This window comes from Callospermophilus lateralis, chromosome 4 (genome assembly GCF_048772815.1).
Source record: "Callospermophilus lateralis isolate mCalLat2 chromosome 4, mCalLat2.hap1, whole genome shotgun sequence".
NCBI lineage: Eukaryota > Metazoa > Chordata > Mammalia > Rodentia > Sciuridae > Callospermophilus > Callospermophilus lateralis.
The window spans coordinates 72,544,617-72,559,775 of NC_135308.1; the positions used below are offsets into that span (position 1 = coordinate 72,544,617).

Below are 15,159 nucleotides of genomic sequence, written 5' to 3' on the forward strand. Positions count from 1 at the left end.
AGAAATCTAGATATGTTGTTAGGAAAGGGACCTTATGAGGATCAGCAGCAACAAATTGCATATGATCCTGGTGTATATTTACAAATTGCTGTAGATGCAGTTAAGGCATGGAAGACTTTACAAGGACATGGAAGTTTACAAGGTCAATTATCTAAGATAATACAAGGAACTAATGAATCTTATGCTGAATTTGTAGATAGGCTTATTCAAACAGCCACCAGAGTTTTTGGGAATACAGAACAAGCAATGCCATTAATAAAACAACTGGCTTATGACCAAGCGAATCGTTGGTGCAGAGATATCATTAGACCATGGAAACATGAAGATTTAAACACATATATTAAATTATGTAGAGACATTAATGAACAAGAGCAAGTCATGGCAGCTGCAGTAAAACAGGCTTTAGATGCCAGAGACATTAATGAACAAGGGAAAATTGTGGCAGCTGCAGTAAAACAGGCTTTAGATGCCAGAGACATTAATGAACAAGGGCAAATTGTGGCAGCTGCAGTAAAACAGGCTTTAGATTCCAGGCCAAGAACATGCTACAATTGTGAACAAACAGGACATTTTAAAAGGAATTGCCCCATAGGAGGAGGGTTTAACAAAACTAGGTATCAAAGGAGTAGAATACCGGGTATTTGCCCACGATGCCGTAGAGGGAGACATTGGGCTAATGAATGCCGTTCTCAAACCACCATAGAGGGTACTCCATTATCAAAAAACGAACAAGGACCAAGTGTTTATCCACGATATCGTGGAGAAAGGCATTGGGCTCCATTGCCAAAAAATGGACAGGGGGGCCCAATGCTCCGGGGCCCAAAACCACAAATATACGGAGCACTGGAGGAACCCAGCAACCCCATCAGGGTAGTGCCCAGGACACATTGTCCATCAGATCCCTCATCAGACAAACCAGAGGGAGCGCAGGGTTGGACATCTGCGCCTCCGCCAGATCAGTACTAACTCCAGAGATGGGAGTTCAAATCATTCCCACAGGGGTGAAAGGACCTCTTCCCAAAGGAACAGTAGGCTTATCATTGGGACGCAGCTCTTCTACTCTAAAAGGACTTATGATAAGTCCTGGGGTAATTGATCCCGATTATGAAGGTGAAATAAAAATTATAGCCAGTTCTCCAAATGGTATATCAGTAATTTCACCAGGAGATAGAATAGCACAGTTACTAATAATACCAAGCCTACATGATAAATTTTCCAGTCGTGCTATAGAAAGAGGTTCCAAGGGATTAGGCTCCACAGGTGTAGATTGGGCTATGCTGTCTTTAAATTTAGATTCTTGCCCCATGCTAAAACTAAATATTCAAGGACATGAATTTAATGGGCTACTGGATACAGGTGCAGACCTTAGCATCATCTCTCGTCAAGAATGGCCAAAACATTGGCCATTACAACAAGCCACTCAAACGCTTCGAGGCCTAGGAGTGGCGACTAATCCCCATAGAAGTGCAATGGTATTAGATTGGAAGGATCCTGAAGGATGTGAAGGAACTATACAGCCATATGTATTGGATCATCTTCCTATAAATTTATGGGGACGAGATGTCCTAGATCAATTAGGTTTGACATTAACAAATAACATCAACCAAAATGCACCCACTATTATGACTAGACAAGGTTTTAGGAAAGGAAAAAGATTAGGAAAACAAGAACAAGCTATAGCAGCACCAATACAAATAGATCAAGGAACAGACAGACATGGGTTGGATTTTCAGAAAGGGCCACTGAGACAATAAAAATTACTTGGAAATCAGAAAGACCAGTGTGGGTTCCTCAGTGGCCCCTGACTAAAGAAAAGATACTAGCAGCCCATGATCTGGTCAAACAACAATTAGCAGAAGGACATATACAACCTTCTGTATCTCCCCATAATACTCCCATTTTTGTCATCAAAAAGAAATCTGGTAAATGGAGATTATTGCAAGATTTAAGAGCCATTAATAATGAGATGGTTATTATGGGACCTGCTCAATCGGGGATTCCTCAATTGTCTGCTTTGCCAAAAACTTGGTATGTTTTAGTTATAGATATTAAAGATTGTTTTTTTTCAATTCCAATTCATCCTGAGGATAGTCCACGTTTTGCATTTACTATCCCTGCACTGAATCATGAAGGTCCTGATCAGAGATATGAATGGAAAGTACTCCCTCAAGGGATGGCTAACAGCCCAACTATGTGTCAAATTTATGTTAACAAAGCAATCCAGCCACTTAGAAATCAAAATCCTGAACTACAAATATTTCACTATATGGATGATGTATTATTAGCACACAAAGCTAAAAACACATTGCTAGACTGTTATGCCACACTTACAAACTTATTAAAAAATTATAATCTAGAGATAGCAATAGATAAAGTACAATTAAATTTTCCAATTAATTATTTAGGAGTTCTATTATCCTCAACCATGGTCCGTCCACCAAAAATTCAAATACGAGTAGATCAACTCAAATCACTTAATGACTTTCAAAAGTTATTAGGAGACATAAATTGGATAAGGCCTTATCTAGGTATACCAACAGGAGAGTTGGGACCTTTATTTGATATCCTAAAAGGTCCATCAGATCCAAATTCACCCCGAATGTTAACGCCTGAAGCAAGAAAGGCATTAAAAATCATTGAAACATATATGGAAAATATGCATTTGGATAGAATTGATATAAGTTTGCCTTTATTATTTATTGTACTGCCAACAAAAAATATTCCTACAGGAGTATTTTGGCAAGAAGGCCCATTATTATGGATACATTTATCTTATTCTCCTAACACTATTCTTACTAGGTATCCTGAGGCTGTAGGACAATTAATACTCAAAGGAATAAAAGCAGCAAAAGGAGTGTTTGGAATTTCTCCCAATAAAATTATTACTCCATATACCATGAATCAAATTGATGAGTTAGCTAATGAGTTAAATACTTGGGCAATAATCATGTGCAAATCTAATGTTTCATTTGATAACCACTTACCATCTAATCCTTTATTGTCTTTTTGGTCATCGCATCCTGTAATTTTTCCAACAATGACAAGAAAAACACCTATCGGGAATGCTCCAAATATATTCACTGATGGATCAAATAATGGTACAGCAGCAATAGTTACACCTGATCAAACTTTTACATTTTTAGTTCCCAAACAATCAGCTCAAAAGGTAGAGCTTAAGGCAGTATTACAGGCTTTTGTGATGTTTAAAAATTCTGTATTTAATTTATTTTCCGATAGTCAGTATATAGTTAATGCTATAGTATCCCTTGAAGATGCTGGTAGGATTTCCCCTTCCTCTACTATTTTCTTTTTGCTTTCCACTATACAAAGTCTAATCTGGGACAGAAAAGATCCATTCTTTATAGGACATATCAGGGCACATACAGGATTGCCTGGAGCCCTTAGTTTGGGCAATGATTTAGCAGATAAAACTACACATGACATACATATTTTCTCTACACTAGAAGAAGCTATAAATTTTCATAAAAAGTTCCATGTCAATGCTAATACTTTACAAAAGCGTTTTAAAATAACTAAGGAACAAGCTAGACAAATAATAAAACAATGTCAAAATTGTGTGACCTTTTTACCACAAGTTAATCTTGGAGTCAATCCTAAAGGATTGATACCTAACCATATTTGGCAGATGGACGTCACACACTTGCCAGAATTTGGAAAATTAAAATATTTGCATGTTACAGTTGATACTTCTTCTGGATTTTTGATGGGCTCCCTTCATGCCGGAGAAAAAACTAAAGATGTTATAGCTCATTGCTTACAAAATTTTGCCACTGTGGGCGTTCCAAAACAGTTAAAAACAGATAATGCCCCTGGTTATACTTCTACCTCTTTTAAACAATTTTGCTCATCATTTGGCATTACTCATATAACAGGAATCCCATACAATCCACAGGGACAAGGCATAGTTGAAAGAGCTCATCAAACTATTAAAATGTACTTATTAAAGCAAAAAGAAGGAATTGGGAAGGGGTATATATTCCCCAAAGATAAACTTAAAATAACCCTTTTTACTCTAAACTTTTTAAATTTGGATTCATCAGGGCTTAGTGCTGCGGAAAGGCATATGTGTCCAAAAAATGTACATAAGCCCAAGGTACTTTGGAAGGATATTCTAACAGGACAATGGAAAGGTCCTGACCCAGTAATTGTCTGGAGTCGGGGGTCTGTTTGTGTGTTTCCACAGGGAGAACAGCAGCCGGTTTGGATTCCAGAGAGATTAACTAAGGTCCTGACCCAGTGATTGCCTGGAGTCGGGGGTCTGTTTATGTGTTTCCACAGGGAGAACAGCAGCTGATTTGGATTCCAGACAGATTAACTAAAGCGATTTCTACAGACCAAAAAGAAGATGTGATATCCAGAACTCCAGTTTGGTTATTCTTACATCTGCAACAGAACCAGAATGCTTTTTTCAATATCTATTTTATTATTGCCCTTTCCCATATTTTTTTTTTTTGAGCTCATACAGACCTAGGTTAATGTTTTGCTGATCAGTTCTATTTTTTGACTATAGAGTTTTTAAACATTGCAATGGAGATTTCACCTGTAAAAAGTTATAAGGCCTTTACTATTATGTTATGTGTCATATGTATTATGTGTGCACACTTGTGTTTTGTGTTTGAATGTACGTATGTCCATATGTCATATATGATGAGCGCTCATGAAAAAATGGATCCAAATAATTTTTTTTTTATTCACGTGATTTAAATGGTTTAATTTAAATTGGGTAAACAGCTGTTGAAGATTGTTTTAAAATGTGAACAAAAAAGGAGGTTAACAGATCTGTTTGTTTACTTTCACCTTTCCTTTTCATTATATTTAATAATTCTCTTAAAGACAATGTAAATTGTTAAGAAAATTGTTTTCTTTTAGTGCTTTCTGGAATGTTACATAATTTTTTCTTTAGCCATTATTGCCAGAATTCCTATCTTCAGTGAAGACAATGTAAATTGTTAAGAAAATTGTTTTCTTTTAGTGCCTTCTGGAATATTATATAATGTTATATAATTTTTCTTTAGCCATTATTGCCAGAATTCCTATCTTCATCCCAGTGCATGAAGACGAAGATAAAACCAATCTACAGCTTCTGCAATAGCCATCACTGAACTGCTTGCAGAACTTGCCTGGACTATGTATCACTTATATGCATTGTGAACTCACTTGTATGCATTGTGAACTATCTGTTGGTGCAGCAACTTCTGGTAGTGTTGGGGTATTTATGCTGATGGTGTCATCAGTGGTACAATTTTTCCAAAAGGAGCAGTCAGCTGGCTTGGTGTATCTTCCTCCCTTCTGTTTGTCATGATCGTTCAGCTAAAATTTGGGGGCCAACAGAAGTGAGGCAAAGAACCTCACCCCCCCGCTGGTACGAAGACCTCTACACAGGTGTGGCTGTATACTGGACTAGTAGTCAATGACGGGTAAGATCCAATTACTATGGTACCAACCTAAGACAGGAGGCTGACGCCTTGAGGTCAGCTCATCCAATAACGGGTAAGGACCATATGTACTATTGGACAACCTAAGGCAGACACGGTCCCTAAGCCACATGCTTCTTGTTTAAACAGAGAGGGGGAGATGTTGAGAGCAACAGCCGAAGGGGCTCCAGCAAACTTTCAGACTGCCAGCTGATGATTGGCTCACAGCGGCCCCAGCAACACCTAGCTGATTGGCTCCTCTGTGGAGATGCTCATTGAGCTGTTTCCCTGCCTTTTCAGACTACCAGCTGATGATTGGCTCACAGCAGCCCCAGCAACATCTAGCTGATTGGCTCCTCTGCGGTGATGCTCATTGGGCTGTTTCCCTGCCCTTTCAGACCACGGAGCTGCTCATTGGGGGACTTTTTTGGCTCCGCCCATGCGACCCAGCCAATCGGCCTCAAGAGCAGGAGGATTGTGGGAGGAAGAGGTTGTTGGAGGGTGTGGCTTGGGGGAAGCCAGTGGTGGCAGTTGGGCTCTGAGGGTTTTATTCCTGAGGAGCTGTTTTGTTTATCTTGTGTGGTTCTAAAAATAAAGTTAGTTTCTTTTGACAAGTGGCTCCTGAATTGTGCCCAGCCAGACTGCGGCAGTAATGTAATAGAAAGTTCAGGTAGTAATGAAGTTCAGCAATGAATCCTTTCTCAAGAAAATAGCATGTTCATTCTATTTGTTCCCAAGTAAACCATCAAAGTGGAATGAAGATCAAAAGCATTAATCTAACTTAATAAAATTGTTACTTAAAATACTCCCTTTTCTCTCTGAAGCTGATATATTAAAATAAAGTGTGAATGAATAAAGTGTAGCTACATTTATAATATTAATTTCTATCATTATAGAGGAGTAATATAGTGTACCTTATTTATTGAGTCAAAATGCAGACATACAAATTCCAAACTGAAATCACTAATCTTTAGGAGATTATGTTTAAAAGAGTATGAGACCTACAGGAGCATCATAAAAATCAGTCATCAATACAGTTATCCAGTGACAGGAACAACAAAGATCAGCCTCCAGAACAGAAACCTGACTGGCTGAAGGCTCTGCCTATGGATGCACCAGGTCTCCTTCTCTGTGAACTCTGGTTTCCACTCAGTTCCACCTTCACACTAAAGGTCAACATCAGCACCACCAGAGAGGGCCACCAGGTTTGAATGACTGATTGCAGTTTAAGCTGAGATAGAAATACAAACTTGCCTGAAGTGGCACTGTCTCCTTTTTTTATTTTCCTTTCTAAAAATAATATTTGGCCCATTGGTAGCATCCAAAAGTTAGAGTGTCTCAGTGGAGATAAAATAACATTATGTCCAAGTTTTATCTGAGATAATCCACTGGGGTATGAGTGCAATGTCCTCTGGTTGAAATGTTATAAGGTTATCTTTGTCTGAATTCCATTGGAATATCAAACCTTTGCAATAAACTTTTATATAATTTCAGTTATTAAAAATCAGAAGAAATTCAGATAAAAAAATAGATCACCCAATGTAGGTTTCACCTTTACTCTTTTACTCTTTTTTTTCTCAGTCTCTGTTTTTTTATTGAATTTTTTATTTATGATTTTTCTTATCTATATAGCCTGAGAGGGGGAAAAAGTAAAATTCATACAGTACATGTACTCAGACCATAACTGAGCCTGTCTGATTGTGATGAACAGAAATATTGAGGTATTCAGAGGGCAGTATTGTTGCAAACTCAGCAATACATTTATTTGTCTTTTTAAAAACAGATATTTTACCAAGAACTACTGAATATAGAATTATTACAATTAACCAAATTCCATGAAAACTCCAAAGAGAAAACAGCAAAAAAATAAAGTAACTTTGAAACCTTAAGGTTTGACATCTACATCTTGAACACTAGAGAACAATTTTTGCTTTTTGTGTCATAAATCAGAAGAGACAGAGACACACTTGCACTTCAGTGCAAAAAGGGAAGCATTAAATCTCACAACAAACAATCAAGGAAAATGGTCCTGCTCTGTGGCCTAAGAAACCTGGAGAATTGGCACCAGAAAGAACTGGAGGTGCAGGGTTTGGCAAATAGAGTCTTTTGGTGGCTTCTCTTATAGGAACAGACAGATGGGAAGCTCCCAGGCAAGGTCTGGGTGTAGGTGCTTCCTGTATAAATAAATGAGGTGTTATGATATTTATCCTAAATCCATTCTCAGTCTCAATTTCCCTTCCTAAATCTCTCTATCTGAATTCTCTAGTATCCTACATACCTCAACTTTATGTTGGGGGTATCTTTGTCTTAGGCACTGAATTCTATTAGAATATCAAACCTTTGCAGTAAACTTTTATATAATTTCTTTTATTAAAAATCAGAAGAATTTCTGATTTGTGATGTCTTCTCATCCATCACTCCAAAATCTTATGTTTAGGCCTTTTTCATGGTTAAGTTTAAAGCTCCACAGTGATAAATGCTGTTGGCAGTATTAAATGTGTTAAAAATTACTAAAAGTGATATATCACTGAAGATGCTCGTGCGCTACATCCATATGTCCTGACAGAAAAGACAGAACTTGGGGAGAGTAAGTAAATTTTAGAAGTTAGAGATAAGCTGGCATCCAGGCCTGTCCACTATATCCTCATTTATGCCTCTCAGCAACAGCTCCTCTTGCTTTCATGCTCCCCCTTTCCTACTCCCTCCACACCCCTTCAACGTGCCCCTCCATAGAGGATATACCCTGTGCCTTTCTCTGGTGCCACATCTCTACTCTTATTTCACAGAGGTGGTCTCCACTCTATCAACTGGGTTCATTTGCAAAAATACTTCAGTCAAGTCCCAGAAGGGTTGTAGAAACCTGGCCTTCAGGAAACTACTCTTTCTGTCCCTGTGCCAGCTCCTGCGAGATCCCCAATTCTCCACATCCCAGCTTTTACAAAACTAGAGTTCTTTCCCCTTGTGGAAATGGCCTCTTTCACTCCCCATCACTATCAGAACTTTTGGGCTCAAATTTATCCAGGTAAACTCAACAGGCAGGATGGCCAGGTTGATTTCCAGCACATTTCATTAAGATTACACCTTTGTTTCTTCCAATAAGACCAACATTTCCTGCTCCACCTTTTCTGTAGCTGGGACTCATCTGCATCTAAGCAACTCTCCAGGGCTTGGATCATAAGCCTTGTTTCTGAATCCACCTGTCTCCTCGTCCATCACTCCAAAACCTTATTATACTCTTTATGACACAGAACTGTGTCACCTGAATAGATGGGAATGTCTCCATTAAATGTGGTATTAGGCCAGGCAGAGGTGCACATAGATCCCAGTATCTTCCTTGAAGACCAAACTTGCCCTGTATTCTTGGGCTTCCCAGTCATCTCTGAAAGCCAGGAAATTGAGGCAGCATGACCTTCCCATAGAGACAGAGCAGGGGACAAGGAGTGAGGTCAATGGATGCTCATAAATGGGGGAAAATGTGTATGATCAGGAAAGGGTAAAATGGGGAAGACTGGTTTTCAAAGGAGACATAATCTAAACTTTCCACCTTGATCTGAATATAGGAGAGAAGTATTTGAAGAGAGTACTGACAATCTGCTTCCATGGTTTCTTATCCAAACTACTAATGCCTTTAAGAATTTACCATGTTCCAGAAATGTTTTTAGGTATTGGGCATAAATATTTCAAGGAAATAATGAGAAAAACAAACAATTTCAAGCCATTTGAAGTTTATGAGTGTCCTGTTTGGGGGAGAAAAGAAGAAAAATGGCATCTGCAGAAGTCCACTGACTCACATGAATCATTCTCACTAGAGATTGTAGTCAGATCTATCCTTGTCTGATTCTTTGCTTCAGGACACATTGCTTCATTGGGCAAGTTTCAAGTTTCTTAAAAAGGTGTCATCCATGGGAACTTTTGTTCCCCCATTATGACCTCAATACCTCAACTTTGAGTTACACTTACAAATCATTCTTATTCGACACAGCAAGGGTGTCCAGAACTCACACAAATGTACATAGACTCCCCACCCTACACGAGGGTCTTAAGTGCTGCTCAGATAATCCTTATATGCTCTTTGTTAATCCTCTGTTTCCATCCCCCAGACCCTGGAAGTGTCTTCTGTCTTCCTTAAAATGTTCCATTGTTCTCATTCTTATCAAATTTACCTCACAATGCACTTCTCTTGTATTACTGAATCCATCACGTGTAAACTATATAAACTTCCCTCATATCTTGTCACCCATAGCATTTTTCTCCTTTTTTCATTTAAACTTGTTTCAACTAATACCTAAAATATAAATAGTATACCAATTAGTGCAGTAAATTGATTCTTGATATATATATATATACTATGTTATCTTATTTCCTCAAACACTTTTAATTTTCATTTGTGAAAATTTCCAATACTCTCTCTTCTTGCTTTTTGAAATAGGTTTTCTTATTGCTATCTATAGTCACTCTACTGTGCAACGGTGCACAAGAACTTCTGGTCTATCTAAGTAAAACCTATAACTGATTGATCATTCCATATCTGCCCTTACACTTTCCAACCTATGGAAATTGCAATTCCAGTCTAAACTACTAAATTTTTATGAGGTCAACTCTTTCAGGTTTCACATATAGTGAGATTAGAAGACCCTTGTCCTTCTTTGCCTGACTTTTTTCACTTAACCTAATGATTTTCAGCTCTATGCATGCTGCAGCAAATGAAAGGATTTTTTTGGGGGGGGGGGCAAGGAGTATTTCATTATGTAAATGTACTTCACTGCATTCATATATAAGTTAATGGACACTTAGATTATTTCCCTTTCTACTACTGTCAGTAGTACTGCCATAAACATGAGAGTACAGAGGTCTCTTCAACATCCTGATTTCATTTCCTTTGGATATATACTCAGCAGTGATTACTATATTATATGGTAATTTGGGGGGAGGGAGGTGGTTGTCTGATAATAGCTTTGTATTTCCTTTGTTTATAAAGAACAGCTTTGAAATGTTCTGTATTTTTTATTTGCAAATTTTTTCTTCAGTTCTATGAAAATCTCATGGCATTCACTTCTGGCCTGCATGTGTCCTGTTGGACAACTAATTGTCAGGTGAATTAGGACACCCTATGTGTTCTTTGTGTCTTTATTCTTGATTCCTTGAGACTCTTTATCTTTCATCTTTGAAAGCTGTATTATAATATGTTATGACAGGAGCTCAAGGGTCCAGGTCAAATTTGGATGCCCAACTAAACTTTCAATCCCAAGCAGAGACTTAACTCTCTCCAAAGTGTGCTCCCTGGGGCTTTGGGAAGGAGTGAGGAGGGTGGTCCTACGGCCACCAATGCTGCAAAGATATGTCACACTCTGAGGCCTCAGCCTGCCAAGGTAACACAGCCCTGTGGAGGGACCAAGGCCCTCAATGCTATGAGCTGCCTGTTGCTAAGGTGGACTCATGTCCCAAGACTCCTGCAACCAGCCACAGGCTCTTATTGAGTATGTCCCACAGCACACAGGTAATGCTCTCTCTATGAGCTCTGTCCTACATTTGAGGCCTCTAATTCCTACTGAGTATTGAGTATCATCATAATGTGCCTAGCATTGTGCTCAAAGACAAAATTCTACATCTGTTCTTATGTCCTGCTCCTTAGACAATAGAGTATTGATTTCCTTCTGCCAAGACAGGTTGGAAGAGTGAGGTTGGAGACAGTTTCTTTGATGCCCAACTAAACACAGTTCCAGAGTCTCAGTCTGAGCTGTGGGCTCTCTGAGAGAAAAAAAAAAAACAAACATGTCAATGGTTATACTGTCATAGGATCAAGGATTATTGGAATCTACTGGGCACCTGCCTAGTTCTGAGTTTCAAGTCTAAGGCCTTGACTTAGATCTTTCCTTTCCCCAAGAAAAATGCATATTTCTTCATGTTGGGCTGCGTGGATTAAGGGAAAGGATAACTCTTATTTTACTCTTTCTTTTGAAGTGTCTTTTCTTTTTATTATCATAAAATCTGGCAATCACCTGCTTTCTTTTCTTTTCATACACTTGGTTTATTTTCTCTCATCAAATTGTTTGATGTGTGCAAAACTGCTTACATGGTGTTTTTGTGAGAGATCACAGATCTCTGGTCCTTCCTGCCAATGACATAAAAATTCTGATATCTAAATCTGGAAAGAAAAATTGCAACTTTGCAAAAAATCCATAAATTGTCTTATAATGTCTTTGATCCCTGTGCCCACATACCCACTAACCCAGTACAAAAATATTTCTGACTATACATCTACAAACACTCAATTCAACTGAGAAAATTAGGGCCTAGGGCCTCATTCTTGGCTGTCCTTTTGAAAAGCACTGCAAACAGAGTGTGTGTGATAATTTATTTGTAATCCTAAGGGAAAAAAAACCCTTTAAATTAGAGAAACAAAAGTATGAAAATTGACTTTAAGTTAAAATGGTCTACAAATATATATCTATATCTTGTGAAGTAAGAGAGTGAGAAGCAAAAGGATGCTATCAGACATTTACAGGACAGGAATAAATGAAGTCTGTCATCCACTGTTACCCCTGAATCCTCAGATTCAGGAAAAGATCTCTTAGTCCTCTCTGGGCAATTCACCTCTTATTCCTCCAGAGATAAGACACTACTTTCTGGAACTTTCCATTCTTTTAGATAGTGAAGAATGCACTGACCATACCTGAGCAGATGACTCCTGCATCCCTGTAGTGCCCACAGTTGTTCTTTCCCAAGCCCAGGGCAGGGCAATTCCACAAGTAGTCCTCCTCTCCTGTGCATGCCAGCCTTGTCAGCCAGATGGGTCCAGATCCCTCTCCAAATTGTGCATACAGCAAGGCATTGAAGGCCACTCCACAGCCCAGCTGTCTGCACACCACGTGGGCATCATTCAGGTCCCAGCTTTCACTACAGACAGTGCCCCAGGAATGCTGGTGAAGGATCTCCACTCTGCCTGCACATCGACTGCCACCATCCACCAGGCGGAGTTGTGGGCTCTCTGAGAGAAAGAATCATGTCAATGGTTGTATTTAAAAGGAGCATGGGAAAGGTTCTCTTGTCATGTGGTACTGCCTTCCCAACCAAGCAGTTGGTAGCATGTACTTTCAGAATTCAGAACTTACTGAGCAAGACATGGAATCACTCATTATGCTAGGGTAGGAGGTAAGTCTGAGTTTCTAACATAATCTGAGAAAATTAATTGTGAAAAAAAAATAAGAAATGAAATCAAACACAACATAATCAAGTGAGTAGTCTTAGGTAGAAGTTATTATGTAGATCTGGTCAGAGTAAAACTCGCTGTTGGTAGAATTCTGCATATGAGGTGACAAAACTATTTGAGAAATGCCAAGATTCCTATTTTTAGTAGCTGAAAGTGTCTTTTTCTGATTGATACTTAATTTGATTAGCTGAAAGTGTCTTTTCTGAATGAATGGGCCAATATCCGAATTGGTTTCTTGTGAAGCACATACAGGTGACTATCCATGGCCTGAGATTTGGAAGGATGAGAGCACATGGGGTAGGAAATGGGGATGAGATCGTCAGAAGTCTCAGGTGACAGCCATGAATCCAGGGGAAAAATGAAATTATCCAGGAAGTAAGATTGGAAGTGAATGGATCATAAGACAAAACATAGCTAATGTAATATATTTCACTATTGATTCTAGGCTTCATATTTCAAATATAGATATTAAAATTTAAATTTGTGTTCACTTCAGGTAGATTGGGAAACCTCCCTGAATAGATGATATCAGATATTGGCATTACCCAAATGCCACTAGGAATCATAGAATGTTACTTATTCCCCCAATATATCCAATCTGTGCTTGGATTTCCTGCCAAGAGTTCTTGAGGAGAAGGCAAATAGTAAAATAGAAGTTCACTTTTTGTGACTCTGTGAGTGACAAGAGCCAGAGAACACAGGAGAAACTGTATTTTGAGAAGAGAACAAGGAAGAAAACTGGGAACCAATGAAGAAATGATGAGAAATGTTGACAATATGCAGAAGCATTAAGGCAGCCCAGAGAAAAATACAAAGCAATTTTCAACTTCAACTCCAGCTGTCTTACCTGTGGGAGAAACACATTGTTCTTACAAATTTTAGATCAAATTTGGGTTGTTGTTCTGAGATGGACACCATCCATATAACAAGACAGATTTGGAGAAGGAATTTATCACATTGCTCAGCAAGCTCTCAGAGTGCTATAACAAGGGGCTATCTTGAGAAGGGTACTATTGAAGGGGCAAAACGTGCTGGAATTATAAAATGGATTCATTATAATACACTGGTCCTTTGGTCATCCCTCACGGAAACTGGATGGAAGATGTGAGCACTTACAGTCTCAGATAGGAAGACTGACTTCCACAAACACACTGAGATGGCAGCAGAGAATGGACTAGAAGCTTCATTGATACGTGGTCCTTCTCTATGTGAAAAGAAGTGATTCCAGTCTCACGTGGCTGCACAGAGAGGCCTGGATTGAAAGCTCAGAGATCAAATCTGATGATTCACCCCATTCCTGTGCCCCATCTCCTGGGTGGAGCTCAGTAGTTCGATTGCTTGCACCACTTTTCACAGGAATTCCAGAGATTCACCATGGCTAGGACACTTGGCTAGACCCCAAGAGCACAAGGTCCCTGGAACAAGTGTGGGCCTACCAGTTGGGTCCACAAATCACTGGCACTTGATTGCTGAGCCACATTCCCAGTCTTATTTTGTATTTTATAGAGAGACAGGATCTCATTGAGTTGCTTAGTGTCTCATCTGGCTGTTGCTGGGGCTGGCTTTGAACTAGCAATTCTCCTGCCTCAGCCTCCTGAGCTGCTAGTATTACAGGTGTTCACCACCACACCTGCTCCTAGCTCATTTTGATGGAATTCAAAGGATCTACAGTTGGCTTCTTTTTTAGCCTAGGGACACCTGATGGATTCAAATGTTAAATGACCAGGAAAGAGGTGTCTAAATGACCAGGGAAGAGGTGTCTGTATGCAAGTATTTTGTCTGGGAGGATTTTTGACATATTTTTTTTATTTTTTAATGTCTACATTATTATATTTACCTTACTAGTATATATTTAATGCATTTTAAAATTCTTTAAATGAAAATTTCTTTCTCATCTTTTTTATATAAAATGATTTTCTTGTTATTTTTTATTCCTCTTCTTCTCTATGAGTTTCTTCTTTTTGAATTATTTTTCCTTTTATTAATTTACTTTCTTGTTCATTCTATATTTATTCTTTAGTTGTTATTGATTTTAATTGATTATTACTATATTTTATAGTATTTTTATAGCTGATTTATGTGTCGGTGGTAGCTACTGCTGTTATTCATTTTCTTCTTTCTCAATTATGATCATGATTAAGCTAAGAACCTTGACAGTTTTGGGTATGCTGTGCCACTGAACTGTACTTCTAGCCACTAGAGTGAGGTTGTACCGAAATATTATCATTACCTAGCCCTGCTCAAGCCTTGGTGGGTGTTATGGTTTGAATGTGAGGTGCCCCCCAAAGCTCCTGATAAGACAATGCAAAAGTTTTAGAGGAGACATGATTGGGTTATAAGAGTTAAGACTCTCATAAGTCTTAATCCAGTTGGTGAATTGATCTTCTGATGGGATTAAGTCAGAGGTAATACTATTCTTATCTTTGAATTACAGAAGAGACTAGAGAGTTGGGTGTAATGAAGGGGGATGATTATAATGGGATGTTATTTCATTTAATCAGGATAAGAAGAACA

At 38.7% G+C, this 15,159-nt stretch overlaps 1 protein-coding gene across 1 annotated transcript in view; it reads right to left on the reverse strand.

Moving 5' to 3' along the window:
• LOC143398301 (uncharacterized) overlaps positions 1 to 15,159 on the reverse strand; it is a 257,757-nt gene that overhangs the window by 50,441 nt on the left and 192,157 nt on the right. Inside the window, 1 exon segment of the mRNA XM_076855295.1 lies at positions 12,109 to 12,423. Within this exon segment, the coding sequence (XP_076711410.1) occupies positions 12,109 to 12,423 (315 nt within the window).